At 41.4% G+C, this 27,082-nt stretch overlaps 2 protein-coding genes across 4 annotated transcripts; one reads left to right on the top strand and one right to left on the bottom strand.

Moving 5' to 3' along the window:
- The first annotated feature begins 436 nt into the window (after positions 1-436).
- Positions 437-7,689, top strand: cd9r (CD9 molecule related). 2 transcript variants are annotated; one of them, XM_085270458.1, is made up of 9 exons: positions 437-557; positions 814-925; positions 2,679-2,784; positions 2,888-2,985; positions 5,183-5,257; positions 5,351-5,452; positions 5,714-5,809; positions 5,922-6,005; positions 6,264-7,689. In XM_085270458.1, exons 2-9 carry the CDS (start codon positions 860-862, stop codon positions 6,468-6,470), a joined length of 834 nt encoding a protein of 277 aa, XP_085126584.1. In that variant the 5' UTR covers positions 437-557; positions 814-859; the 3' UTR covers positions 6,471-7,689. The 2 variants fall into 2 exon arrangements, with proteins under 2 accessions (XP_085126584.1, XP_085126585.1); XM_085270459.1 differs by having other exon boundaries at positions 7,085-7,689.
- LOC146575662 (uncharacterized) lies at positions 7,550-19,065 on the bottom strand. 2 transcript variants are annotated; one of them, XM_085270457.1, is made up of 14 exons: positions 18,481-19,065; positions 17,980-18,135; positions 17,689-17,807; positions 15,978-16,149; positions 15,748-15,866; positions 13,935-15,594; positions 13,557-13,667; positions 13,135-13,310; positions 12,907-12,998; positions 11,596-11,729; positions 11,304-11,484; positions 10,435-10,564; positions 10,239-10,299; positions 7,550-8,511 (listed from the first exon to the last, which is right to left on the bottom strand). In XM_085270457.1, exons 1-14 carry the CDS (start codon positions 18,986-18,988, stop codon positions 8,492-8,494), a joined length of 3,639 nt encoding a protein of 1,212 aa, XP_085126583.1. In that variant the 5' UTR covers positions 18,989-19,065; the 3' UTR covers positions 7,550-8,491. The 2 variants fall into 2 exon arrangements, 1 of the variants encoding a protein (XP_085126583.1); XR_014892166.1 differs by lacking the exons at positions 7,550-8,511; positions 10,239-10,299; positions 10,435-10,564 and having other exon boundaries at positions 11,345-11,484; positions 11,596-11,746.
- Between the last annotated feature and the right edge of the window lie 8,017 nt (positions 19,066-27,082).

Below are 27,082 nucleotides of genomic sequence, written 5' to 3' on the forward strand. Positions count from 1 at the left end.
ACGGGTGGCATAAAGCAATAAAATCTGGAGAACACAATTGTCAGATATTTGGTATTATTTTTGTATTTTGCTGTGTGCACAGAACGGAAGCCACACGTGTGCTGTGTGGGACTCCTCCCCACCCAAAAAAACAAGAAAAAAAAAAGAAATAAGAAAGATTATAACTGTAATAGACAAAAAAAAGCTTAGATCCCTATTCTTCGTGGTTTTTTTTTTTATGTTTATGCAAAATTAGAACATTTTAAATGGCGCAAACAGTCACGGTCTGTTTGCTGGTATGCGTAAATCACACTATCGCTGTCGTTTTAACTCTCGTTTCTCCCTAAGTTTCCTTTTCTTTCTTCTTCTTCTAAAACAGATCCGTTGCTGCGCCTTCTCATGGGTCAAAGCATGTGTCACTCACGTGGTTTGCCCAATGAGAAGACCGAGCGAGGACGAAGAGGCGGAGCGTGACGCAGATCGAGTCTTGGAAAACCACACGCAGCAGCGTTCAAGATTTAGTTGTTTCGTTTCCCACCTGCTGAGCTGACCGATCAGGCAGACAAACATCGATAAAGGTATTGATCGATTGGTTTGGGAGATGATTTCGCAGCGAGCGTTTCTGCCACGCTGTGATCTATTTGAAATCAAAAAGACTACTAAACCTTTTAAACGCAATACTGGCTGCTTAATGCGCATTAACGGATTAAATAGAGTGAAATAGTAGAAACTAACACAGCAGCACAGAAAACGTTTGTATTGTATTTTTAAATGCGCATAATCTGCCAGGCCTGCTCGGAGTGGTGAGGGAATTCTGCTTTTTGCACTTTACAGACTTTCACCGTGTGTCCAGCTCAACGATCCGCTGATCATCATCATCATGGCTCTGGATGGATGTGGCTTGTTCTGCAAATATATCCTCATCATTTTCAACATCATCTTCGCGGTAAGTCCGGCTCGATTTTAATACTGCGTGGTTAATTACGGGAGGGTAGAGGGAAAGGCCAAGCATGGCTTTCGTTTTCTTTCGCCTGTTTTGTGATCAATTCTTGAGATAAACGGGCAGAAAAAAGGCGTTTGTTTTTTTACATGAAGGATTAAAAGTTGTAATTTTGCGATGAAACAGGGGTGTTGTGCCAAAAAGTGGTTTCTGGTATTTGCCAAACAATTTGAACTTCTATTAATGAACTGTTGGACTCTAATCTGTAAAACACATTTCAAGTTGCAATAAATATAACAATAGTTCTCCAAAGATATTACAGGTGGTCTGGACTGGAATGGTTACAATGTGGGTACAATAAAAGAGTCTTACAGATACTTACAAAACAGGTCATTTATTTTATTTATAATCCCATAAATCACATTGGCTACAGTTAGTTTACTGATATAAGCAAAGACATTACACAAAATTTAAAAAAACAACCCACGTAGAAACGTAGACTGTTTTGCACACGATCACTTTTTGGAACAACACCAGGTTTCCTTGTGGTTTCGTTTCTTAGGATACCAAGAGAGGTTACTTTCATTTTCAGGAATCACCTTTACCATCAGTGTAAACTGTGTGCTTGGCACATCTATAAGCTGATAGGAACCCAACAGTATTTAATTTTTGAAATATATATATATATATATATGTATGTATGTGTGTGTGTGTGTGTGTGTGTGTGTGTGTGTGTGTGTATATTAATAGTCACAAAAATAACAAAATAGGAGTTGTATGGGATGGGATCAAATTAAGACCCACCAATTCATTTTTGTTCTTAGCTATTTAGTGGGATTTCAGAAATGTGAGGTTAAATTGTACAGACTCTTTAAAATAAGGCAGTATCTCCGATGAGTGGAAGAAGAATAAAGCCGTCTGAAAAGAAGAAGTGAAAACTTTCCTAAACAGCATGAACAATGCTGCTGCGGATAGATGATTACCCTTCACACCTCGGTGTTTTGTGCAGCAACTGAGAAACCAAATGCCACCACGTCAGAGTCTTAGCTTACACTATACTTCAAAGTCCATAATAGACTTCCTGTCGGCCTCATTTAGCCATCACATCGTTCTGTGACCAAACAAGACCTGAAACATGTTTCTATGAAACACGATATGTAAATTATATGTAATAAATGTAAATATTTAAAAATAAAATCTTTTGAGTGCCGGACAAAAAAACTGATACAACATGGTATCACTGCGACATTTTCAACTTCTTTAATTCTATAAACTCTGTCTTATTGCAACATTTGTAGCAGGTTTCAGTGCCAGTGTTGGTATGCTTGACAATCAAAAAAACAAAGTGAGAGAACTTTATGGTATTGGATAAAATACTAAATAATACTTTATACTATAATACTAAATGGTTTAACTTTTCTATTTTAACTGTTCTTCTTGGTTCTGTATGACATCAACGAGAGCAAAATCCTTAATGTGGTCATCACAGCATCAGTCCCGCCCACATCCCGTGTAAATGTTATGCTTGCGAGGGACAGCCAATCAGAAGAAAGCTGTCTTAAATGCCTGAAATGCCAATTTCTTGGTTGTTTGTCCCCTCTGCCAGCTGTTCTGCACAGTGTGAAAAACACTCATCTGTCACACAGCATGGTTTATAAATATAGACCCTAAAAACCTATATTTCAGTAACCAGATGTGAAAGTAACCAAGAATGTTGTTCATTACACTTTTGTCCTGGTTTTATTTCCTCATGTGACAGGTGGTGGGGTTTGCCTTCCTTGGACTTGGTTTGTGGTTGAGGTTCAGCGACAACACAAGAGCGATCTTCCATGTGGAGGAATTAAGCTCCAGCGCATTTGTTATGGGTCGGTGCATTTATTAGGTCGAAGAATCACGATGGTACATTTTGCTCCGATGCATATTTAACAGACAGAAACGGCCCTCTTTCCCGCTCCGTTTTGTTAACAGGTGTGACTGTGCTGATCGCTCTCGGGGCAGTGATGCTGTTTGTGGTGATGTTTGGAGACTACGGTGCCTGCAACGAGAAGAGATGCGCTCTGCAAGTGGTGAGTTGTTTTGATGGGTAATGCATGTTGGCTTACAGTCTCACTTTTCCGTAAAGATGGGTGTCAGACCAGCTGTTTCCTGTGCTGTGAACACAAAACCCTGTGTCGCACAGTGGTTACACCTTTTAACTGTTATGGGAAAGTTTTAGGTTGCTTTTTAGGTTTAGTCAGAGAAACCAAAACAAAAATGTGTTAGTAATGTTTAGTATACCCCTAGTAATCCCATTTGGTCTCGTTTCTTAGGAGTCATTAAATAAAATAAAATTAAAAAAAACCGCCCTGAACAAGAAGTGCCCTGCAAAGACATGTTCAGAACAAGCTTAAATACCCCGCTGCTTCCTGGAGGACTCCTTTATTCATTAACTTTATGGCAAATTTTAACGTTACTGTTCAGGCTTTTATCTGTGTTTAACAGGAAGACGGTGAAACGTTTTAAAACCACCCCAGTGCCAGCATCAGAGGTTAAGGTGAATGCTGGAAATGGTGCTTAAATGTTAGAGCACATGCATCACCTACATGCTGGTGCAAATGGTAAAATCTGTGTAAAGTCGTTATTCAGATCAGATCCTTGATTCTAACGTGTACATCAAGTTCAACAAGTTGTTACAACATAATTTCTGTGGAACCACAGAGACAAGTCAGAGTGCCAGAGGAAAGTAATTAATAAGCTGCTCTCCGAGTACTCAGTCTTCTCCATTCATCGATGACACAATGAAACAGGAAGGAAGGAAGGACGGCTATTTACAGAGCTTCTGCTCCCCCCATCAGTCAAATAGTCTAAGATGATATGAGATACAAGGCAGGTTAACATCATGTGGCATACTAAGTGTTAAAAGCCGACTTTGTTTAAAGTCAAACAAAAGCCGAGCGTAGCATTGTGGTAAAAACCAAAAGCTTTGTTTTTATTGATGCTACTGTCATTATTGGTTCTGTTTATATAGTTGGTTCCCCATTGATTCCCCTTATTGCTGCCAGATCAGTAAGCCTACTAAGGTTTTTAGCATGAGTGCAAATATTTTATCCTATCTGAGTCTAAACACAGTGTAGAAATAGAGTGCAGAAAGGTTGGCGTGTGTCTCTGGTCTGCAGGAGCTGCACGGCTAAAAGTTTAGAGATTTGCAATGCAAAACTGTCCCAACCCCACCAATCAGACAAGGTCTTCGCGCAACTGCATTGAATTGTGCAATTCCATTCTTGGATCATGCACTAGAATATCATGACTTTAAATATTAAAAGAGGTTTATAATTGTTAGCCTCAATGACCGAAGTTAGGAACTTCAAGAAAGCTAGCTAATTGCTTTCTTTTAAAGACAGAAGGCCAACATATGGATAAGAAAGTTTGGCCAGCTGGATAAAAGAAAAGAATCTGGTCATTTATTTCTTTTAACCACCCAAAAGACCACACTGACTCACTGCTCCATCTTTTGGTTTAGATTGGTATTACATCAAAAGTACAGCACAGCTCGAGCTCAACTTAAGTTGATGTCTCTTCAACACAACATGCAGATGTTTTGCACATAAAGTTGCAGAATTTGTTTCTTCACATCTTGCTGAAAGCTGTAGTTACTTTTGGGAGGTCTGAAACACAGGAGTGTGCAAGCACCTTTTGAGCATCTTATATGATGCAGAGGTTTTTGAACCACTTAAACATTTGGCCTTTTGATTCAGACCTTTATCCAGGTTCAGATACACAGAACATTTGATTGCATCGTGTGAAGTGTATTGCCCAGTTGGCCTTGACAGAGGATATTTTGTAACTTTGTGTGTAATCACGCTGACGAAACAGGCAACTGGCAATAATCACACAGTGACCTCTCAGTTTTCTTGGCTGTTTTTTTCCCCTTTGCTGTGCAAATGTACGGTGTCCTAACTGTAAATTACATCCTCGGGTCAAGCCCTCTTGGTTTTTAAGGATGTTAAAGTTAAAGGAAATTAATGGATGTCCAGTACCAGTTAAATGTTTTGCTCTGAAATCTTCAGGCTGTATCAAACCTGCAGGAAGAATCCCAGATGCAAGGAAGGGATAGGGAATTTGAACATTTAGTCAAGCTTGAAACAGGTCCTTGTTAGAATTTACTGCAATGTTAAGCCTCGTCTTCTCTTGATGCACCCACATAAAACTGGAAAAGCTGTTTCACTTCCTGTTCCTATGTGTTTAAAAGTGTTTAAGTTAACAGAGTTCTTCCTGTCCCTTCAGTTCTCCGCCCTTCTGGCCATACTGGCTACACTGGTAGTTGTTGTTGGAGTGCTTGTCAACATTAAAAGCAAGGAGGTGAGAGAAAATACTGATAAAAGGGATGAAAATCAATTAATGTGTCCAGTATGTCCTGACCATAAGATTGTGTTTTGATCTCTCATGTTAAAGGTTGGACTCTGGTTAGCCGAGTTCTATACTAGCTTGTATACTATCTATGTGGCCAATCAAGACCCAGGAATTGCTGTCACACTCACCTTCATCCACAACACTGTACGTATATAAGCTGCTGTTTTTCATTTTTACCTAATACTAAATTTTAACTCTTACTTCCTGTATACTCAAGTCTTTTCTGCTTTATGCATACAAGTTATATGGCTGATACACACCGAGAAGACGTCACTGTCAGCTGTTTCCATCAATTCCTGTGGAAGCAGTAAAGGTGTTTAGTTTCTCCACAGGGCTGCGCAGGGTAGTGTTTAAGACTTGTTTTTTGCCTCCCTTCACCTCTTCCTTCATCTGCCTGCTTTGCAGCTTCACTGCTGTGGATTAACTGGCGTCTCCATAATAGAGCTCGTTAAGCAGACCTGCCCCAAACCAGATGGGTTTTTTGAACGCATCAAGATGGATGTAAGTTGGTGCCAATAAATGAAGCCGTTTACAGTGGTCCTGCCACCACTGCTTTACCTCTTTCACTCAGCTGTACTGTACTAGATGCTCAGTTTGTTCGGTCTTCCTGCAGAGCTGTCCTGGCGTCATTGCAGATGTCTTTATCGGTAAAGCACCAATGATGATGGGCATCTTCGTTGGAACTGGAGTGCTCCTGGTAGGCAAATAATGCATGTTTACTTTGCAACAAGTAAAGCTTCAAATGAGTTGGCAAATGCTACAAATAGTAGGGAAGAAGATAGCACAGTCTGTTGTTCCTGTTACTATTAGTCTATACACAGTACTAAAGGTTCTATATTGTTGTTCATGTCAATGGCCATACATTAATCACTTTGCACTCTTCTCTCTTAAATACTTCTTTCCCCTCCCTTTTCGAACTTTTTCTTCTCATTTTATTTCCCCAATCATTCCAAAGTTCATTGCTCTGATTTGCAGCATTACCCTCAGCAGAAAGATCGTTTCTGCCTCAACACCTCAGTACATTATCCTGACTCAGACCACTTCTACTCAGGCTAACTTTCTGCCAGCTCAGCATGAAGTAGTCACCAGCACACATGCTGACCAGGAGCCGGTCTTTTTCACTCCTCTCAGCGCAGCCAACATCCCTGTGGCTTATGCTTAGTGCACTCTTCATTCTCACTGCGCTTTTCTCGCCATTTTGATTTTACTCCACATTGCTTTAGTGTGAATTACACATACTCTATCTGCTGCTCTCAGCATTGTCTCAAATTTTTATCATTAGCAGTTATAGGAGAAATCCAACCTAACACACACACACACACACACACACGACTCAGCTTACAGTTGACAGGTTTGACAGCAGATCACAGCATTTAGCAAATGAGTTTTCACATTTTTAAATCACCAAAGTTGCTTCATCTGCAGAAGGATTGACATTTGCTGGCAAAACAGTATAAGAAACCCTCTGGCGCTCTGAATATTCCCTCCACCACTAGTCAACTCTTCAATCTTTACTTTAGTGCCTTTAAACACACACGGCCAGTATATCAACAGGGTTGGATTTGTCCTGTTTGTTTCGACTTCTCTCTCACACTTTCTCAAACACTTCTGTAGCTGCGTGCTATCTGATTGCTGTGGCTGGAAGGTCTAGCCTCCTTCACACTCTTTCACCTGTTGCTGGTTCAGTTCTCGGGATGATGTAGTGGGTTGGTCATTGCATAGCTCTTTATCCCATCCCTGCTCTTTACTTGCCCTCCTCCTTTGTCTGCACAACAGATGATGGCCATGGTCTGCGCCATAGTTCTCCTGAACCAGCTCAAGAATGCCCATCAGGAGAGGACAGTGTACTACTCAAATGTGTACTAAGAGGCGGATTAGGGTTTTACACCCTTAACCACTTCCTGTCAAAGGCCACTGCTTTACATACAAGCAGCACATCAGTGTTTACATATTTTCCTTTAGCTATGATTACATTACTTCAGAACCATATTTTGATTAAAAGGTGTTTTTTTTGTTGTTTTTTTTTGTTTTTTTAGACATTTAGCTTAATAAATCCTGTAACATGTGCACTAACCTGACAGGCCTCTAGATTATTGTGGCCAAACCCAGCCATGAGAACACATTAACAAATTCAGCTGGTAAAACATGAATTTTATTTTTTTTTAAAACATTTTTTCTCCTGAAAAGTTACGCTGTTTATTTATGAATGAGTATTAGGGCCACGTTAAAGGGGGAAGAGAAACAACGTGGCCATGAGCATACGGACGCTGAAGGTGCAGAAAGATGCATCTGGTTAAAATGAAATAGCTTGAGATGGACCGATGCAAGGACATTTATGGTCACACTTATGCAGTACAGATGTTGTACCAAAAAAAACACAAGTTTCATCAGCTTAACTCAATGAGGCAGTCTATAGAATAAAAAAAAAAAAAAAAAAAAAAAGACAAAATCTCCACATTTTCATTATTATTATTAATTTTGAGAATCGTTCCCCCTTCATGTGACCCTAAAACTAATAGTTTGTGTCTGTTGCACACAGTAAAAGTCACTGGATATGGTGAGTCATGACTGTTAAAAGGGAGTCAGTGTATCATCTTTGTTATAGTAGAGGTCCAATTACAGCAAGGTGTAGCATGGTGGGTGTCATCGCTCTAATGTGAGCTTCAATTTCACATTACTTTTTAGTGGCTGTATACTAGAGTATTGTTAAGAAGTGCATTCCTTTTAGATTTCTGGTAGAGGTTGCAGAGGGCCAAAGAGCAGGTCAAAAAACAAGAACAGCAAAAAAGACAGCCAGGTACCCGAGAGGTTCAGTTTTAGGTCAAACTGTTTAAACATTCCAGACTCAATGCTTCAGAAGACTTGTTTCTGTAAAAGCTTAAAAGCTTTCATCCTGAGAAAAGGGAAAAAAAAATAAGCTCACATTTCATTCCTTTGTATTTTGCTTGTTAACATTTTTTTTTTTTTTTTTTTTTTTAAATGACACAATGTTAACCGTCTTGCTGATAAAAAAAATAAATAAATTTCAAAGGCTAAATGCCTCCAGTTGTCTGTCACTTGTTTTCTTGCCCTGTACTACTTATTTGTACTATTTAGTTATAGAAGCAAAACCTCCAGAGACACTCGTTTCCATTAAGCGACAAAAATCAAGTTGCACTTGTGTAATACTCTTTATTTCGTTGCTTACACACCAGTGTTTGGACCTGTGGAGGAAAAAAAAAATGTTAATGTAGTCATTTCACGTAATAAATGAGAAACACTGAGCACTTTATTAGGAACACTGGGTAGCTGTGTGAAACCTGACCAGGTGGTTTCTGTGAATGGAAACTCCAGTAATATGAGCTCCAAGGATAATTTATGTAGCTACATTACTGATCACACCATGCTTTACAACTTTAAGTTTATCGCAGAATGACAGCGGAGCAGGAAATCATGCCACCCTCCACTTTTATATTTAAAAAAAAAACAAAAAAAAAAAAACTGGTAAGGCTTCTGGCTTTGGTGTAATGTCTCAGAATTGTACTTTTGGCTCGTTTAACCACCAAATAACCAGCGCAACGACCCATCTGGGTATTGTTACTGCATGTGGTTTGCAACAACAATGGCAGCAAGGTCACAAACCCCTCACGGATCAAACAGAAAACTTTGCAATGTGTTAGAACAGGAAGTACATAATGTGCAAGTCTGCATCATTGTGATTTCAGCAGACTAGAATCTGAAAGCATTTCCCATCCTCTTAGTTTTTTTGGATATTAACTAAGGGTTTGAGAAAAATATTACATTTAAAATGGGGCGATCGTGGCTCAAGAGTTTGGAGTTCGCCTTGTAATCGGAAGTTGCCTACTGGTGGTGGTCAGAGGGCCCGGTGGCGCCAGTGTCCGGCAGCCTCGCCTCTGTCAGTGCGCCCCAGGGTGGCTGTGGCTACAATGTAGCTTGCCATCACCAGTGCGTGAATGGGTGTGTGAATGGGTGGATGACTGGATGTGTAAAGTGCTTTGGGGTCCTTAGGGACTAGTAAAGCGCTATATAAATACAGGCCATTTACCATTAAAATGACAGATTTCTGCCATTTCCCCCCCACTTTGTTATGTTTTCACAGAGTGAAAAATGATTTGATACACAAACTTAGGCAACATCAGTAATCGGCTGTAAACCCTCTGGCGTCAACGACTGCTGAAGCTCAAGGAAACTGACAAAAAAAAAAAAAAACCCAAAAAAAACTTAAGAATTTTTACATTTGGCTTCAGATGCTTTCAGGTCCTGTTTGTTTTTGAAACTTTCTGCCTCAGGTAGTGAAAAGTGTTGAGACCAACTTCCCCGTTTAGGCACATTCTTTTATTTACCGGGTTCACGTGTTTAGTTATCGCCCATCAGTACCCAGCGGTGCCTTGGCCTTTGTAGTTTAAGAAGTGCCGTTCAGGTTGAGCATTAGACTGAATCTCAATGGAACGTCGAGTTACTTTAGCGCTACATATACACAGTCATGCTACAACACGGCCTCCACCACACTGAACAAGTGATTCTTTAGAGCTCGTTCTTTGCTTCAAGTTCATCATTCTTTCCAAAGAAGGCATTTATTTAGATGCGATGAGCTAAGTCTCACCTGGCCCCTCTGTTTTTGACTATTACCACATTACACAACGTAAATGTCAACTTGCGTCATCATGTTCTGAGGTTTTCCTGCACATTTGTTAGCAAATTTTCAACCACTGAATCCTTATTGCTTCATCGTCTACTTGGGTGACGTATAGAATGAAAAGTTAGAAAACCTTGTTTATCTAGAAGTCTGCAGATATCAGATTTTATTAACGAGTGTTTAAATTAAAACAATTTTCAGTCAGGAATCAAAACTTTTCAAAATTGGAACAAGTATTTTTATACTTTTAAATGAACAAGCTGCCCAGTGTTTCATTTCTCTTTATGGTCTTACCTTCGAGGCATCTTAGGGTGCAGTCATCAGAGCACAATTCTGTCAGGCACAAGAAGTGGATCTGAGTGAGGAGGGAAAGAAAAACCAAAAACAATAGCATTACTACCCGAGTTCACTTATCTGCACTGGGCCTGAACATGAATGTAACTTATACACAAACAGCTGTTTACTTGTGTGCATCTTAGGTGTGAAATACCTCTGGGTCTTCTCGGAGGGAGCCCCCTTTAGTCATGTGTGGTGGAAGAGAGAGGAAGCTGTAAATTGCGATCTTCCGGACCTGCAAGTCCGAGGTCGGAAGCATCTGCAAAACCCCCAGGCTGCTGCAGCTGAACGACATAACAGTGACATGCCTTTACAACCAAAGACTGACCAACAACTGGCATTAAAGAAGCCCCCTTCTTTAATGTTGGAGATTTGTGGCTGCAAGGTTGCCTTCACACAGAGTCAGCAGTAATTTTGGCAAGACAACGCAAATCTTCATTAAAAAGATCATGGCGGCTTTAAAATCAAAGCAGTACAAACATCCACACACTGTGTTACTAAGTAATGCCCACCTGACTGAGTTTGAATTGTGGAAAGTGGAATTTGTGACACGAGGCTTTAGTAAAAATCCACCAATCATTTCCTCCAAGATGGTTAAGATTTTTGTTTTGTTTTTTCTTTGCATATTTTGCGGGTTTCACGCAGCTTTCAGGAACAGGTTTTAACCTCATACTCATCTACTTGCAGAGGCATGACTGGCATCTATTAGTGCACTAATTGATTAGCAAGCTTTGCAAAGTCAATGGCATTTCTTAAATTGCTGGCACAGCTATCAAATTTACAATTAAAATGGCCGTTTATACTGTTAAACACGTGTCCTTTAACATGAACAACCACAGAGAAACTGTTTTGCAATTAACTAGAAAATTAGTACTTACTAATACAACTACAGTTTCATGCAGTGTGTCCATATCCCCGAGCACACTAAACCACTGATCATGTTAAATGGTTACTGGGGCAGCCAGCAATATGAACAACAAGACCATCTGTGAGGACGTCATTTTCCTCCTTGTATAAACATACCCATCATAAACAAGAATCCCACTGGGATATGGAGCGTCAGTGTAAGCCAGGCAGGAGTGAACCAGCAGCACAAGTGTGGACTCTGAGGGGTCCTTCAGGCTAACCTCCACATAAACTGTTCTGCCCTGCAAGAGGCTGAGAGGGAGGTGAGCTTCAGGGTGGTAGCTGGTGAAAGACTCATCTGCAGGGAAAAAGAAAAACGCTTTAATAAAGTGTTTAAGAATACTCTGCCTACTGGCTCCACGCTATGATCTGGTGCTTGAACAGAACACAGATGTTAAAGAAAAATTACCTTCGGCAATTCTCAGTTGCACAGTGACAGCGGCTGGTGTTGGCTGTGAGAGAGGAAGAGGAGGCTGTTCATCCATCACATGAAACTTCACTTCACCTGGAGAATCTGCTGAGGAACTACATCCCACCATAAACCTGTGGAGGGAAGGAGACTGACACATACGAATTTTTTTGAAACAATACACATTTGAAAAGCAGCTGTTGATCAAAGCACTGCTTAAAGAACAAAAACAAAATGAAAGAGAACATAATGGAAACAAGAACAAGCTGAGGATGAAGCCTTGATGGCGCACTTGTGAGATTAGAAAGCCTTTTACAAGATCCTGGTATCTCATTTACCTAAAGGCAGCTGGTTTGGTGTCAAACTGTGCGCCACACAAGAAGCAAGTGACTATGTAAATACAGAAGCCGTGGAAAAACATTTACCACCACAGAGAAAATACAGAATGGCCACTGTGCAGTGGGCCAGGTACATAATTCAGTTGTGAAGATCTAATATTTATGAGATTTTGATGAGTGTCATAACAGCTGGGGGAGGCATCTTTTCTGAGCAGCTGAGACTAAGTCATTTTCATCTTTCACTTCCTATTGAACCAATCGACAGCTGAGAGTTTTAAATAGGGATGAGAAATGATATAAAACGAGGTACTTCTCTTTCATGTTGCAATTTGTCATTAAAGGAAATATAGTTAAAAATATCAATGTGTTGGAATCAGCACCCTCCATCTGTCAGCTGAAAGTGAACAGTTTAAAGATTGGACGATTGTCATGGCATCAAAAATGGTGGACATGGATTAAAGCTGAAAACACTTTGCCTCCATGTTGGACACCTGTGGACAAATGGGGAAATTTAAAAAAAAAAAAAAAAAAAAAAAAAAAAAAAAAAGTACTTGCTATTTGTCCAACTTCCTGTTATAAATCACCAAAAAGTAAAAAATATTTCCCAAACAAAAAAGGTAAACTTTCGTACAAGTAGGAAAAACTTGATTCATTTCGATAACTGTAGCTCATGAAAGTCAAAGTCCAGATAGAATCCAGTATAGCATTATCAAGGTATTTCAAGTTACTATTCAAACAGTTTAAATATTGTATCCTTGTCCAAGCACACAAGCAGGGTCATGTTGAGGTCAAATCAGAAGTCTGACAACCTTCAGACAAACGGGAGTATAAACCACAGAAGGATTTTGCAGAAACGGCGAATATTTAAGAGAAAACAATCTTTCCTGCTACAGCTGAATGCTTAAAGCTAAGTACTACAAGGCTGCTGGCAATTGTTACAAAAGCAAGTTTCCTGTAAACAGCAGTGACATACCTTAAAGGAGAACTTTCATGTGCAGAATTACCGTTTTGGTAAGGATGTAAACCTCGAACTTCCAAAAGATGAACCACCGTCTCGCCAAGCATCTATCAAATATATATATATACACATTTTAAAAAGTTTTAATTTATTCTGCAACAGTGGCGTGTGTTTGTCCATTTTTCCTTCTTTTTGGGGGGTGGGGGGGTCTACATGATGTGATAACATAGGAATGTGCCTTACATGTTTGTTTACTCCGCAGCCATCCAGAGGTACAATGTAGATGTCAAGATCAGGGGTCAACCTCTGCAGCGTGCAGGAAGCATTAATGTCCTCAGGGGAATGAGCCGGAGGGGCAACTGTGGGCTGTACTACAGAGTCAGGCACCGCAAAGACGCAGTACTGTCCCACTGTACAGCCTGCCGACACACATACAGAGTGGGAAATAATTATTGGATCCCCTGCTAACTACAAGAAACATTGTGCCGCTGTGCTTGCAAACAAGGATCTCACCACCAAGCACCAAGTCATGTTTTGCTTGGGGATCAAATACTTATTTAAGGCTTCAAGCCTGAGAGTCGTTGCATTAGTCATTTGCTTTCCCCCTTTACAGTCGTCATCCTTTTAGACAAGTGTTTACAAGCTTTGTATTGTGTGAGACTTACCCTTCACAGTGTTTGAACAGCAGCCTAAAGAGTTACTGCAATCAGTATCTGACACAGATCCAAGGCCGCAGGGTGAGGCGGAGGGCGTGTACGTGTGGGCCTCGAGGTAATCTGAGAGGAAAGCAAACAAAACAAGGAGAACTTCTTATGGATGACTCAGCAGCATGAGATGGAAAATATGCTGCAATACAGGTGTGTAATTACAGCCACAACATTAGGCCGAGGGTTTCCTGCCCCCTTGTGGTGGTGATCTGAAGTCAAAACACTGGTTTTCTGTTTAAGCACAACATTTCAGTGCAGTCAAACTAAAACTGTAAGACCAAACATTTAAACTGCAAGGCATTCAAGATTGATAAACCCTTAAATGTGATCATTTACCTCTCACTTTGTCTAGATTCTCTTTCGCATCTTCATCAGGTTTCTCAGATTGCTCATTATGGTGCTGCTGAGTAATATAATGTGAATATAAACTATGGAAAGGATTGTGCAGTGGCGGAGGGATGTTAAAATATCCTGCCATCATGCCATAGTCAAAGTCTGAGGGAAGCTGAGATTTAGCAGATTTGTTTTCAGAGTTTATGCTGCCTGTAGGATGGAGCTCGTTGCCTTCAGGCACTTTAGATGGGTAGTATAGATAATAGAAAGGACTATGCATCCAGTTATGAAAACCATACACTGATTGTGCAGGTGGAGTCAGATGTTGAGCCGGAGCAGAAGGTGCTTGAAGAAGATGGGGTGAAGCTGGAGAAACTTGGTTTCCAGGTCTGTAATACATCTGAGAGTAATGATAATAAGGGTGGTAGTAGTACTGGTAAGGATTTAGTTGATTGATGAATGATTGAGTGTGAGGAGGGCGTTGTTGAGGCTCAAGTCTATGATGGGGACCTTGTGAGACTGGAGGCAGCACTGCAGGAGACACCGATGCAGAGCGACTTGCATCATTGTGCTCCAAATGTACTTTAGCAGACAAATTAGGATGTTTGATCTGCTCTGTGCTATATTTTTCAAAGTTCTTGTGTGCTTTTATGTAGGCATTCATGTTGTGCTCATTTACTGGAAGAATTTGTGAAGGAGGAAGTGGTGAGGAATTCGACAAGTTTGTTTCTCCAGGCATGTCGGGATGTGATGGAACCAGTCTTTCAGCCTCAACCCTTGAAATATGTGGAAAGTAATAGTAGTAAAGATATGGGTTTAGAAGGTGAGGAGCATGAGTTTCAAGGGTTTTGTCAACCAATTTAGCATTTTCCGGTTGGGCGTAGGGATAAAAGGTAGTCTCTGACACAGGTGGAGGGAACTGGTCCGAGGTGACTTTCCTGATGCTCTTAGACTGTTCAACATTGGGGGCCAAAGCTGAAAATTCATGTTTACGCAAGTGAGCTGAAGAGATTTCGTGAGAAACATCCAGACCTGAATCAGGGTTTTGAGGTTTGCCAGAAAGGGGGATTTTGGGGTGATGGTAGTAGTGGTAGTATGGATTGAAATCGTGTCTCAGAGGCTGGAAATGCGGCGCTTCGAGCTGAGCTGGAAAGCCTGTAGGTGTGACACTGTGCTTCTCAGAGAACGCCAAAAAAGGAGTTTCTTGATTTTTTCTTCTTTCTGGGTTCTCCCGACGTAAATCTTCCATTTCTTCAACGAGTGACGGAGGACTGTCATACGGCTCCCAGAAAGGCATCTGGTAGACGTAGTAGGGTTGATAATCTGGCTGGAAATCAACAGGAGGGTGAAGCTGAGAGCTAGAAGTCGGCTCAGGAGTCAAAGATGCTGGAGTAGGAGAATCATATGAAGCATGTACTTTAGGACTGGCATAATTATGGTGATATGTAGGGTGAGGATAGTACGGTGGAGCCAGGTAGAAAGGAGGGGCCCATGGAAAAGGCTCCTGAGCCCCTAACATAGGTTCTTCTGCCCCCCTGGTTAGATGAGCTGGGCTGTTGACCAGAGGCTGAGTGTTAACGGAGAGCTCTTCAGGAGAAGACATAGGGCAGGCAAGTGTGAAGATTTCCTTGCCTATCTGGAGAGGAAGTATATATTCTCCATCCTGGAGGAGGAAAAAACAAAAACATTAAAAGACCACAGGAAATGACAATATGCACATGTAGTAATCATCAGATACGATGATTATGCTGGAGAACCAGATGGGCTAAAGAGTCTTGTCTAGTCTGTCTTGTGTATAGTATGCTCTGAAGTTCACCTTTTCTGTGATGCCACATGTAATAAACGGAGCAGCAATTACAGTATCTGCATCTTGCTTAGCCAAAGTGTAGCCACACTGCTCAGCCAACAGAGCTAGAGGGGTCCAATCTCCTCTCACTGCAGACAGAAGAGAAATAAAAGTTCATATTTGATTCAACATATGAGGGCAAAAGGCTAAACTATTATCTAAATTAAGTTTGATGCCAATAGAAAGAAAGGGGAGCCTACCATTTACTCTCTGCTTCTCCAAAGGAGTCGATTCATGTACTTTGACAGTCATCCCATGTGAAGAGCAGCAGAGGGAGGATAGCCCCACAGTGTGAGGGCTGATCTGAGAGACTGGACAGGACATCTTGACCGGGGTTCCCCTCCATAGCAGGGGCAGCACATAACTGCCATCCTGAATAAAAGCAGAGAGCATTTATACCACCCTTGGCTAAAAACACCCCACCTTAGACCATACATGCTCAGGATTTTAAAAGAAACATTTGCCAGATTCAAAGATTATTTAACGTGAATGTACAACTCATCTGATCAGTCAAAAGGAGGAAGGTTTTACAAAAAACTCAGTTTTTTTTCTAAATAACAACAATTAGCCCAGTTTTGGACATTTTTCATATAATTTGACACTTAAAACTGTATCAATGCAGCCATAAACAAACACTACATTATTTTTTGTAGTTTTGGCTGTTTTGCCTCTCTGGCTTTAAAAGGGGAAAAAACAACAACAACATGTGATTGAAGTGTAAACTTTACTAAAAAATTGCATTAACTCCTTAGGAATAACAGTCATTTTTATACACAGTCCAACATTTTTCAGAGGTTCCACATAAACTGCTTAGACTTGGGGACAGCAGAAACTTTACAAGTGGAAAAATCAATAATCTGGTGCAGTGTTAAAAAGAATGACTGCATTGACTGGCTCAGCTGCAACAACGGGCCTGGAAGACCACAGAAGACAACTAAAGTGCATGATGACAGAATTATTTCCATGGTTAAGAAAACCAACTGCACAACATCTAAGCAACTCAAGAACACTCTGGAGGAAGCAGACGGGTCATTGTCAAAGTCTAAAACAAAGAGAAAAGAGTTTATGACAAGACAAAACCTAGTAATACAAACACAACAACATGGCCACATTAGGCTTTGTCATAAGACATCTAAAGAGCCTGCACAGTTATGCAAAAAACAACCTTTAGACCCATCAAACCAAGAACTCGTACCAGAATGATGGGAAGAGGAAAAATGGCTTGTGATCTGAAGCACGCCACATCATCTGTCAAACACGGTGGAGATAATGTGGCACAAATTTTGTTCAGACAGAAAAAAAATAAAAAATAAATAAAAAAATCCAACTACGAGGAAATATTTACAGCTTCTTTTGAGAAGAGCAAATATTAATTTAAATGTTTTGTTTTTTTTCAAATCTGGATGCGTGTACCACTGTGCATGCAGCAAAACTGTGGAAGAGTTTGAATGCAGAGTTGAAGCAATGCCAGAACAAAGAAGTACAAAAAGGAGTTATAAAGATATGATTTTCATGAGAAACAGATGTTGTATTTAAGTGAATGTCTGTTTAGTACGTTTGTTAGTCGTACTTATTCTGATTTTCCTATCAACATTCCAAAACTGGAGGTATTTTGCTTAGATGCGTGAAAGTTATAGAGTTTCATAAAGAAAATGTAAACGATCATTTAAATTTCACATATTTTAATAACAGAATATGTACTCTGTTTAAAATTACTTTCTGTGTAATTTTTGAGTTATACTGCTAAACTGATTGGACAGCTCACAGTGCACAACACAGACATCACATCTAGATCGTGTAACTTAATTTACTGTGGTGGCGTCTGAAGGCAAAGTTACAAAAACTGTTTCAAATTTTTTTTTAAGAAACGTAAAAAATTAAAATCTAAGTGTAGCACACAGACACACGCACCTTTTGAATGACATGACAAGCGTAATATGGAACCATCAAACGGAGGTCTCTCCATGTGGTCTGAAGAGTATAACCACACTGTGGTGGTAGCTGGGACAGAGGCACCGATGATTCTTTCGCTGGGACACAAATAGACGACACAAAATCTTAATTTTACTAATATTAAGAAACTGTTTGGGTTTCCCAAGAGAAACCTTAAAAGAAGAAAAAAAAAAAGAAACACTGCAATATAGTGCAAGTATAAAATCCAGGCTACTGGAGCGCATAGACATGCAGAAGGTGTAGCATCACCTCGGTCCAGCAAGAGCTGTGCAGCTCGTCTCCTCCTGACAGTGAGGGTCATGCCGTCCTCCTCACACTCCACCACAGGGAGCAGCCTCTGCCAGCTCTCCACTGTGCTGCTGACCCGGTGACCCCTGAGCCTTGTCTGGCTTCCCAGAGACCGGACTGGTAAACAAAAACAAACCACCTCTGAGAATATGGTGTTAGTGTGAGGATTATACAGAATGTAAAGTGTGTGTGCGTGAGTGAAAGAGGGGGAAATTGGGAGTTTCATGTAGCAAACTAATGGATAAGAAAACTGGACACAAAATGCCTCTTATAGTGAAAAGATTCGTTTTAGTGGTAGAATAGTTTCTAATCATCATGAGGGATTAAAATGTACCAACTACTTTATAAAAATGACTAAAATTATCAAACTGGTTTCGTTAGGGGAGTATTAAAGTAGCAAAGTAAAACGCAAGCACAGTGAGGAGGAGCCTGGGGTCAGGTGAGTTCAGGACAGTGGCTTACCTGAAGCAGAGGACTCTGATTGGTAGTCGAGAGTTGGGACGTTTGGCTCCAGCTGGCCAGCGATGACAAACTTGCCGTAAACTACGTGCTTAATTTTCCCCTCTCTGCAGTCTCCATATGAATAAACCGGCTCGTCCTCGGCTTGCCTGGGGTTGTGACGGTCACTGACACCTGTAGGACCCGAAGAAGACGCCATTTTGGGTCTTAGTCTCTTCTCGGGCTTTTCTTCGGGGCTGCTGCTGGGTTTCTCGTTCCTGCTGTGGAGGTCGTCAGAGTTTAGGAGGTCTTCTGCGCGCCTTGAGCCGAGGTCCAACCGCTCTCCGACGTCAGGGCCGGAGGAATGACTGCTGCTGCTTTCCGTAGTTAAATGACCTTTGCTGTCATCAGGAGGAGAATTCGATTGGAAGGAGGACGCAGTAGGCTCACACCGGCTTACTAGAGGCAAAGCGATTGTTGTGATGGTGTAAATAAGCACAACACCGAAGTATCCTTTATGTTTGAAATGCATTGCCAATACGCGTTTTTGTCTTTGCACCAAAACACTGGGACGGAATGAAGGGCGGCAGTGTTTTTGTAGACTTCCTGTCAACGCACCTGGTCACTTAATTAGCCTTAATTGGCAAAGAGGCACGCGCTCTTACCCGTTACTGTCCCAAGTGTTTATGTTGGCGCTGTTAGCATCCAGCTGCTAATCTAATACCTTTTCCGTCTAGTTATATAGCGTGTGGGATATTATCAATTTAGCATACTACCAGTTAGTCTTATTTATATACTTTCCTTAACACACACAAGATATTTCGTGTTTGTCTTGAGGGTTGTTTTTTTTACTGATTTGGTCACACACTGTGTATAGACATGATTGTGAGTGATGTCTCGGAATAATCTGGGTCTTATTGCCAAAATTAAAATAGCATTGTGTCGCTTCAGCGATCCTGGTTTTGACTGTCACGAATCTTAAATGTGTATTTACGTCTCTGTCCACTAGAGGGCAGCACTGCATTGCACAAAGTCACCGAAGATTTGAAAAGCATTATTTTATGAACCCTACTGAAATCATGTAGACTTACTAATCTGTAAGTCTGGCTAACTGTGTATGTTTCATCTTCTAATACAGTTGAGTAGCTGGTTTTTTTCTGGACATGCATTTGCTCAGCTACACATGTGGCTCTGTCTTTCTGATAGATGCCATTTCATCCCTGAAATTCAGATCATTTGACCCCTGCCCTCTTTTTTTGTAAGTCATTTATTTTTATCTGCTGACAGAAAAATTAGTCAGAGGCTAAAAGTAACTCACACTGGAAGAATATTTCCCCACATAACTCCTGCTTTTACTTGCAATGACTCCACTTCCTTTCATTCATTTGCATTTTGCATTTTTTTTTCCAAACTGCGTTCATTTTTAATAACTTGCTGATAAACTCCCTTTGGAGAGACCTGCTCTTGGAAAAGACTGTTTAATGGCTTTGTCAGCAGAGAAAAACTGAACCGATCAACTGAGAAAGACGGTCAGCGATAGTTTGCCACCAACTCCATTCGACAGGCAGTGAGTGTGGAGCTGATATCAGTCATGCCATCAGATTGTGGTTCAGATCAACTGACGCCAGAGAGGGGCTGCGTCCTTACAGCATTATCATCAGTGCTGTGTTTCCGCAGCTACCATGAAGTTTAGAAGAGACTGCAGAGATAATGTTAACAGCTACGCTTCTTAAAGAGGACCCAGAGCTCTGTGTGTGTGTGTGTGTGTGTGTGTGTGTGTGTGTGTGTGTGTGTGTGTGTGTGTGTGTGTGTGTGTGGTGGCGGCGGCGGTGGTGGGGGGGTGTTGATCAGTTGATGGGCGCGGCAGTGGGATGACTCATATTTGGAGTTGCCTAGCTACAGGCACGAGTTGTTTTCTTTAGAGTCAGAGCATGAGTACAGTGTGCATGTCTGGCTTTCATTGAGATCGCAGGGCTTTGTGTGGGAGGCATAAACGCAGGGGTGACACCGAGCAGGAAGCGGGAGGAGCAGACATCGTCCCAAAGAGAAGAAGAAACCACGCGGGGACAAACTGGAGTTAAATGTAGTAATAAGAGCAAAGGGAAAGAAGGGGGAGGGCTACGAAAGAGCGCCCTGGGTGAGGAAGTGAATCAAGAATGAAAACCCCTAGCCAGTAACCATGGAGACAGTTTGGCTCAGCTAAATATGAGGCATTATCTTTTTTCCCCTCCTTTTTTATTAAATGTAAACGGTAGCTAGGGCACCACAGTCGACACACAAAACGTTCACCGCACACAAAGTTGTTCTGCAGCCTTCAAAAGTGAAGTGGCTCACATCCACTGTAGAAAACCTCGGCTGTGTCGAGTTCATAATAGACTCCCGAAGCTGCTCCTGTCTCACTTTTCTATTCAAACCACTGGCAGGCAGCCAGCGGGGCACAAGCAAATGCTCAGAGATAAATTCTCTTAGCTGTGCGTTTAGCCGATTCTTTGATGTCTTAATTTGATTTTGATGGCCCTTCACACAGTGTTTACCTCTGTTCTCAGCTTCTCTTCTCCTGCTTCAATAGGTATTGCAGTGTTTGCTCAAATATACAGTGTATGTTGTAAATAAAACAGTAAATGAATAAATAAATCTCTTGTTACTAAGCAGGCGAATAAAAAACAGAACAATATGTTGTAAAGCACCTACAAGTATATGTTTAAAAGGAAATTGTACAAATAAGCATTAGACGTCAGTTTAAAGTATTTAAAATTGTTCATATCAGCCACTAACAGTGCGTACAGCTGTATGTTCAAAACCACACTATTAAAAGTGAGATGAAATCGTTGAAATTAGATATTTTTTTTTGTAATGTGGAAATTTTGAAATAGATTCAACTGTTTGAATCAGAAACTAAAAACATGTGTGCTTCATAACGTAGTATTTAAAATGTAGTTAAAAATATGCATGAATGAATATGCAATTTAAATAATTTGCATCATCGGGCACCAACAATCTGAAATTATGTTTTCAGAATAAAGATTAGGTTGAACTCAGGATTGTTTTTAAAGAAATGAGGTTATTTTTCAGGTGTATCTTTTCAGCTGCTCGTTAATAGAAATAGCTAATCAGCTGATCTCATGGCAGCAGGTCACTGCATGTAGACATGGAGAAGTTCAAACTAAGCATCAGAATGAAGAATGAAGGTGATTTAAGTGAATGTGGCATGGTTGCTGGTGCCAAATGGGCTGGTCTGAGTGAATCAGGAGCTGTTGATCTACTGGGAAAATGTCCAGAAAGCAGCAGTCCTCCGGGTAGAAATGTCAGTGTTGGGTCAGACGACTGGGCACACTCCTTTGACCTGTGGCATTCAGATAGTAGGGTCTGAATTTGGCGTGAACAACATGAAAGCATGGATCCATTCTGTCTTGTACCAGCGGTTTAGGCTGGTTGCGGTATGTAACGATGTGAAGGATATTTTCATGCCACATTTCTGGCCCCTTTGGACCAACTGTGCATCATTTAAACACCACAGGCTGCCTGATTATTGCCGCCCACCATGTCCATCTCTTTATAACCACACCGTGCTTATCTTCTCCTGGCTGCTTCCAAACAGGACAACACACCACACCGTAACGGTGGGTTCACTGTAGTCAAATGGCCCCCACAGTCACCAGGTGTGGTTTAACAGGAGATTCACATCATGGATGTCCAGCAGCTGTGTGACGCTGTCATGTCAACATGGATCAAAATCTCTGAGGAATGTTTCCAGCACTTCATCGAATCTATGCCACGAAGAATTAAAGCAGGTATGAAGGCAAAAATGGGGTCCAACCTGGTACTAGTAAGGTAGCAAGCTAAGGTTTGGTATGATTTGTATATAAAAAAGAAATAGTTCGTATTAAAAATCCTGAAACCTTTTGAGCTGTTTATGTCAGTAGATGCTAACACTGTGTACAGCTGTGTGTCGGGTATGAAGACTAACACCTTATTATAGTGTAACTTTGCTTAAATGGTAACATGTATTTTAAAATTGAAAAACTGGGGCCAGTTTTGTAAAACAATGGTTATTTTTGTCCATATTTATCAGGTCTTAGAGAAAAAGAACACCTGATTAAAAAGTAGTGTCGTAAATAATATGAATTAACCCACTTTTTTACATCACAGGTGTTACCCTGCTGCTCATTTTGGTTCCTAAATGAACGGTATCCTAAATGTCTTTGTCTAAAGAAAGACTTTTTAAAAAAAAGTTTTACTGGAAACTGAAACTGATGACCATCTCGCCCCAGAGCAGCAGAGAAAAGGAGGGTGGGAATGGAAACTCTGTGTGTTGGTGTGTTTCTCTGTCTGTGAGTAACTCCCTTAGAAGTTGATTAATTTGGAGTACAGTTTGTTCATATTTGCTTTTCTCAAGATGCTCTGCTCACATATCCCTGTGCTTATAAACGCTTTTATGTACATGTGACTGAGCGAGCGGCTCACGCCTTGGCTGACATGCCTGTTCCGGGGCTTTTCATCAGAACCAGTCTGGTGACACCGGGAGCAGAGATAAGGGTGATGGTGTACTTTTGAAATTACACAATTGCCCCTTGGCAAATCAAGAGTTTCAACATCAATTTTTTTTCTGGCCCCTTCGTTCACTCTGGCTTCTTCCAAGGAGTCCCAGTCACTGTTTTTATAGGAGAGGTTTAGAAATCTCAGAGCAGGGTGTGACATATTGTGAGATGGAACAGGAATGAGGCGAGTGAGACGCTAACCACAGACAGAGAGCTTTACTATTGTGTAAATACGCCAGCGACTTGGCTGTGGTCAGGCTCACTGTGTTGGCATGTAGGCACCGCTGGGATGGCTTTGTTTCACACGGTCGTGTCGAAATCCTCCCTCACTCCTCGCTCCTAACAGCCACCTTCATTAAAGGATTTTGACGTTGCCCAACCAAAACGTAGCGACCTGCTCTTTTGTACGCCTTGTTCAGGCATCCGCATCACGTGGCTGGGCTGTATCTGAGGCTCGTCTCCAAACATTTTAACATGTGTCAAAGTGATAAATGATTAGCAATACCAGTGCCGCAAACAGCTGCTAAATCAAAAATGCAGGGCTTAGCTCAAGGCTTCAAGGTGAGACAGGTAATCCATGATTGAGAAGCCCTTGTCTTGGTCGGTCTCGTGGCTCATTTGCAGTAATGTGTGTTCCTGCGATTGTTGCAGAGCAGATTGAGTTCTGCTTTTCAGCTCTTTAATGAACCCAACAGTGTGCAATAAACTGAAATTGGACCGCCATGAATGAGCATACGCTGGGGAGGAATCAGTATTAGTACAACACTGTCGATCACACAGTATGACGGCTGTTTTGAGTGATCCAGCACGACAAAGGGCTGTGTGTTGAGCAAGCCACCTGATTGGTTCTCCTTTAACAGTTATGGAGGCACATGATTTGTCGACTTGTGTTTGGATCTGAGAAATCTGCCGTGGCTACGCTCCGACCCCCCCCCTCCCCACCCCTCCTGCTGCATGCACAACTGCGGTGTGCAAAACACCCGCTAAGTTTTTCACTCTGAAAAAAAATAATAGCTGACTGATGCATGACTCATGGCAATTTCCTCTCCTAAAATTACACCGAGAACTTAAAAAAAAAGGGGGGCTGGCATGATTCTTGCATAACTGATGTGGCAAAAAAACAAAGAAAGCATTCATTTTGTTTTGTTTTGGGGCTTTTTTCCTCAAACTCCCAACACTTTTCTAATATTATGGCGAGATGAACAGGCTGAAGGGAGTGGCCTGTCGCGCTGAATAGAACATTGCAAACCTGAGCTTAACTTCGCTGCAAGGTGGGGTCGACACGCCCAGAACAGGAGCAGGCCCAACCGCATTCTCCTCTCACAGCTTTGTCTTCTCCTTTCTCCTCCTGTTTTCTTCAGCCAATATCACTTTTTTTCTGATTGTATATTTTAAGCAGTTGCAGTTTTTTTATCTGAAGTCACATTGCACAAATTACAGGACTTGATATGATCACATGCACCGATCTCCCAGCTTTCCCACAGAGGATGTTTGGCGTACATTGCTGGATGATGTATGCAACTGCATTCTAAAACCTGAAGTGCGCAATTTCAACGGACTCGGATGCTTTCCCATAGGGCGGGACGTGGAACGATAGGTCAGGTGACCGAGGCGCGGCATCAGAAATAGAGAGTGTTGAAAGAGTGAGTGAATGAATGAAAGACCACTCATTCATCTGAAGGCTTCTGTAGTCTTGATTCTGCTCTTGTCATACTAAAGAACAATGTGAGACAACAGTGTTTTGTATGGAAGCATGCTTGTGTGCGTGCTTTCATGTTATGAGCCACACAGTGAGCCCTGCTGTGACCTCGAGCAGCCTCTGCTCTGGTCTGCAAGTGTGCTATTATCCTGCTGGCTCATACCTGAGGCCGAGGTAGCCTAATACGATGCTAACTCACCGCCAAGCTTTTGACTCAGAAATGTTGTTAGCCATACTTTAATTCTCAGCAGAAGCAAACAAGTGATCTCAGCCTCCCAGTCCACACACAGATTATTTTTGGATGCTTCATCTACATTGTGTTTGACTTTCCTACCTACTTGCATCTGTTGTTATTTTTGTCATCAAATTAGTTTTTTTCAGGAAGTGCCACCTTCCACTTCCTTCTGCTGCAAACCTCGTTTAAAGATCAAAATGTCCAAATGGTCAGAGATATAATCAGTAGACTAAATGATCACACGCAGAATACTCTATCAATTTTGCTGCTCATCAGCTCGTCTTTATCCTCGCCATATGCCCTTACACTTGCTGCAGTTGCCTAGTGACCGAATTCAAACTTTGAACTAGTCTCCGCCTCTCGTGCTTCCGCGCGGTTGACATCATCGTGCTTTACTGTAAGTTCACCTGTCATAGGGATTTACAATGCAAGTGGCATTTCAAGTTCTAACTGTGTGGGAACAATTTACACAAATTTAAAATGAGCTAAAATTAAAATATGATGACATTTCATACTCAAAAAGTCGAAGGCACTCGTTGCTGTGATGTCAGCGACTCTTTTAAAAAGAGGAACTTGTGGCTACAATTCATATTTCTTTTTCTGAGTTAGTCACACTAGACTTGGTGGCTCACATGGAAACAGCATGACTGTTGGATAGCGTAGTCGTCCGGTGCTCCATGAAGCTTCTGCTCTTAATGTGCAGCTTCTTGCAGCAGCATCTATATTTGTAGCTTTGTCTACTGTTGTGTGTAAGCCTTTGTTATTCACACATTAGCTCTATTGCCCATTGAACTTGCACACTCATACACTACACACAGAGCAAAACAGTTACAACAGAGCTTAACAAATCCAGGTCAAATTAGTTTTTGTTTTTTTTGTAGATGTCAGAAATCACAGAGTATTATCCTCATACTCTGTGAAGCAGACAGCATCTATTTTCACACCACCAACTTGGACAACTAACTAACATGTTTCAACTTGATTGGTTAATAGAGGCATACAACCACGATGTGGAAATTCTAGTTTTTCTAATTCGGTCTTCGCCTCTTACTGTGTCCATTACTGTGAGGGAAAACAGGATGTAGAGTGTAACTGCTGTTAGATGTAGTTATGAGGCTCTGACACCAGCACGCTGCATTGTTAATGTTTGATTTGCTGTGGGTTGTGTAACACATTTTAGGCCGTAATGAAATAGTTTATGATGATATGGACTGATCGCCTTTGAAAGGAAACCTGTCATGCTCAACTTCAGCTTCAAATTCTTATTCTTTGACTCAAACTAGGGTGGCTTCAGCATGAGTCACAGGTAGAACGGTTTCCCCTCGTAAACAGAAGGTGGGTCGGGATACGGCTGTCACAACTGAGATGATGTGTACCTGAGATAAGAAATCTACTTATTATGATTATCTATGAAATCCTGTGATTTCATAGTGTTAAACTTTAATTTAACTACAGTGAAACTTGAGAACTGCTTCGCCCTATCATGATTTCAAGCATGGGGAGAACATGCAAACTCGACACATGACCTATATCTGGGGTTGAACCCAGGGCCAGCGCTAACCACTGAACTGCCATGCTGCTAGGCTCATTCGAAGGCTCACAAGGATGCTTACACATACCCCGATCCCATACGTCCACTATTCCTACAGTACACACAGCCTGCATGGCACTGAAAATGAGGACAAGCCTAATAGATTCCCTCTGTAAGGTTCTTCCTGTGAGTAATCTGTGCGATCTGCTAAAGAAGCAGATGACTTTGACTCACTGGAGTCATTGGGAGAACCTCAATCATCAGCAGGAACAGACGAGTAATAATAAGTAATAACTAATGAACTTCGAGCGGCGTGAAATACCTCACTGCCACCCTACTTTCTGCAAAGAACCTCCTCCCCCTTTTCTGCTCCATCTTTTTCACTTAAGCAACGAGCTGCACTCGTTTGGGCCTCCAGCTATTTTTCCCTCGATGGCAAGCACCAACATTCCTTTATCCTGAAACCTCTTCCTCTGTAACAAAAGCTGGAAAAGGCGAATGGCAGTGATTAGGGAGAAACAATAAATTCAGTTATGTGTGTTTGTGTGCGTCTGCGCAGCTAAGTTATGATTGCTGGTACATAACATACACACACTAGTAACAATGTGATTGTGTTTTGGGTG

This window comes from Mchenga conophoros, linkage group LG4, assembly GCF_057382185.1.
Source record: "Mchenga conophoros isolate Kocher_MC1m ecotype Shallow Benthic linkage group LG4, M_conophoros_male_GT1.1, whole genome shotgun sequence".
NCBI classification, from domain to species: domain Eukaryota; kingdom Metazoa; phylum Chordata; class Actinopteri; order Cichliformes; family Cichlidae; genus Mchenga; species Mchenga conophoros.

Bases quoted from the DNA above. Each gene is read 5' to 3' on its own strand.
- cd9r (XM_085270458.1), top strand. From the start codon at position 860: ATGGCTCTGGATGGATGTGGCTTGTTCTGCAAATATATCCTCATCATT. The intron at 2,986-5,182 runs GTGAGTTGTTTT...CTGTCCCTTCAG, and splicing joins AGAGATGCGCTCTGCAAGTG to TTCTCCGCCCTTCTGGCCAT. The intron at 5,258-5,350 runs GTGAGAGAAAAT...CTCATGTTAAAG, and splicing joins TCAACATTAAAAGCAAGGAG to GTTGGACTCTGGTTAGCCGA.
- LOC146575662 (XM_085270457.1), bottom strand. From the start codon at position 18,988: ATGCATTTCAAACATAAAGGATACTTCGGTGTTGTGCTTATTTACACC. The intron at 11,485-11,595 runs GTAATTTTTCTT...TTTTCCCTGCAG, and splicing joins GCAACTGAGAATTGCCGAAG to ATGAGTCTTTCACCAGCTAC. The intron at 10,300-10,434 runs GTATTTCACACC...CTCCTCACTCAG, and splicing joins CCCTCCGAGAAGACCCAGAG to ATCCACTTCTTGTGCCTGAC.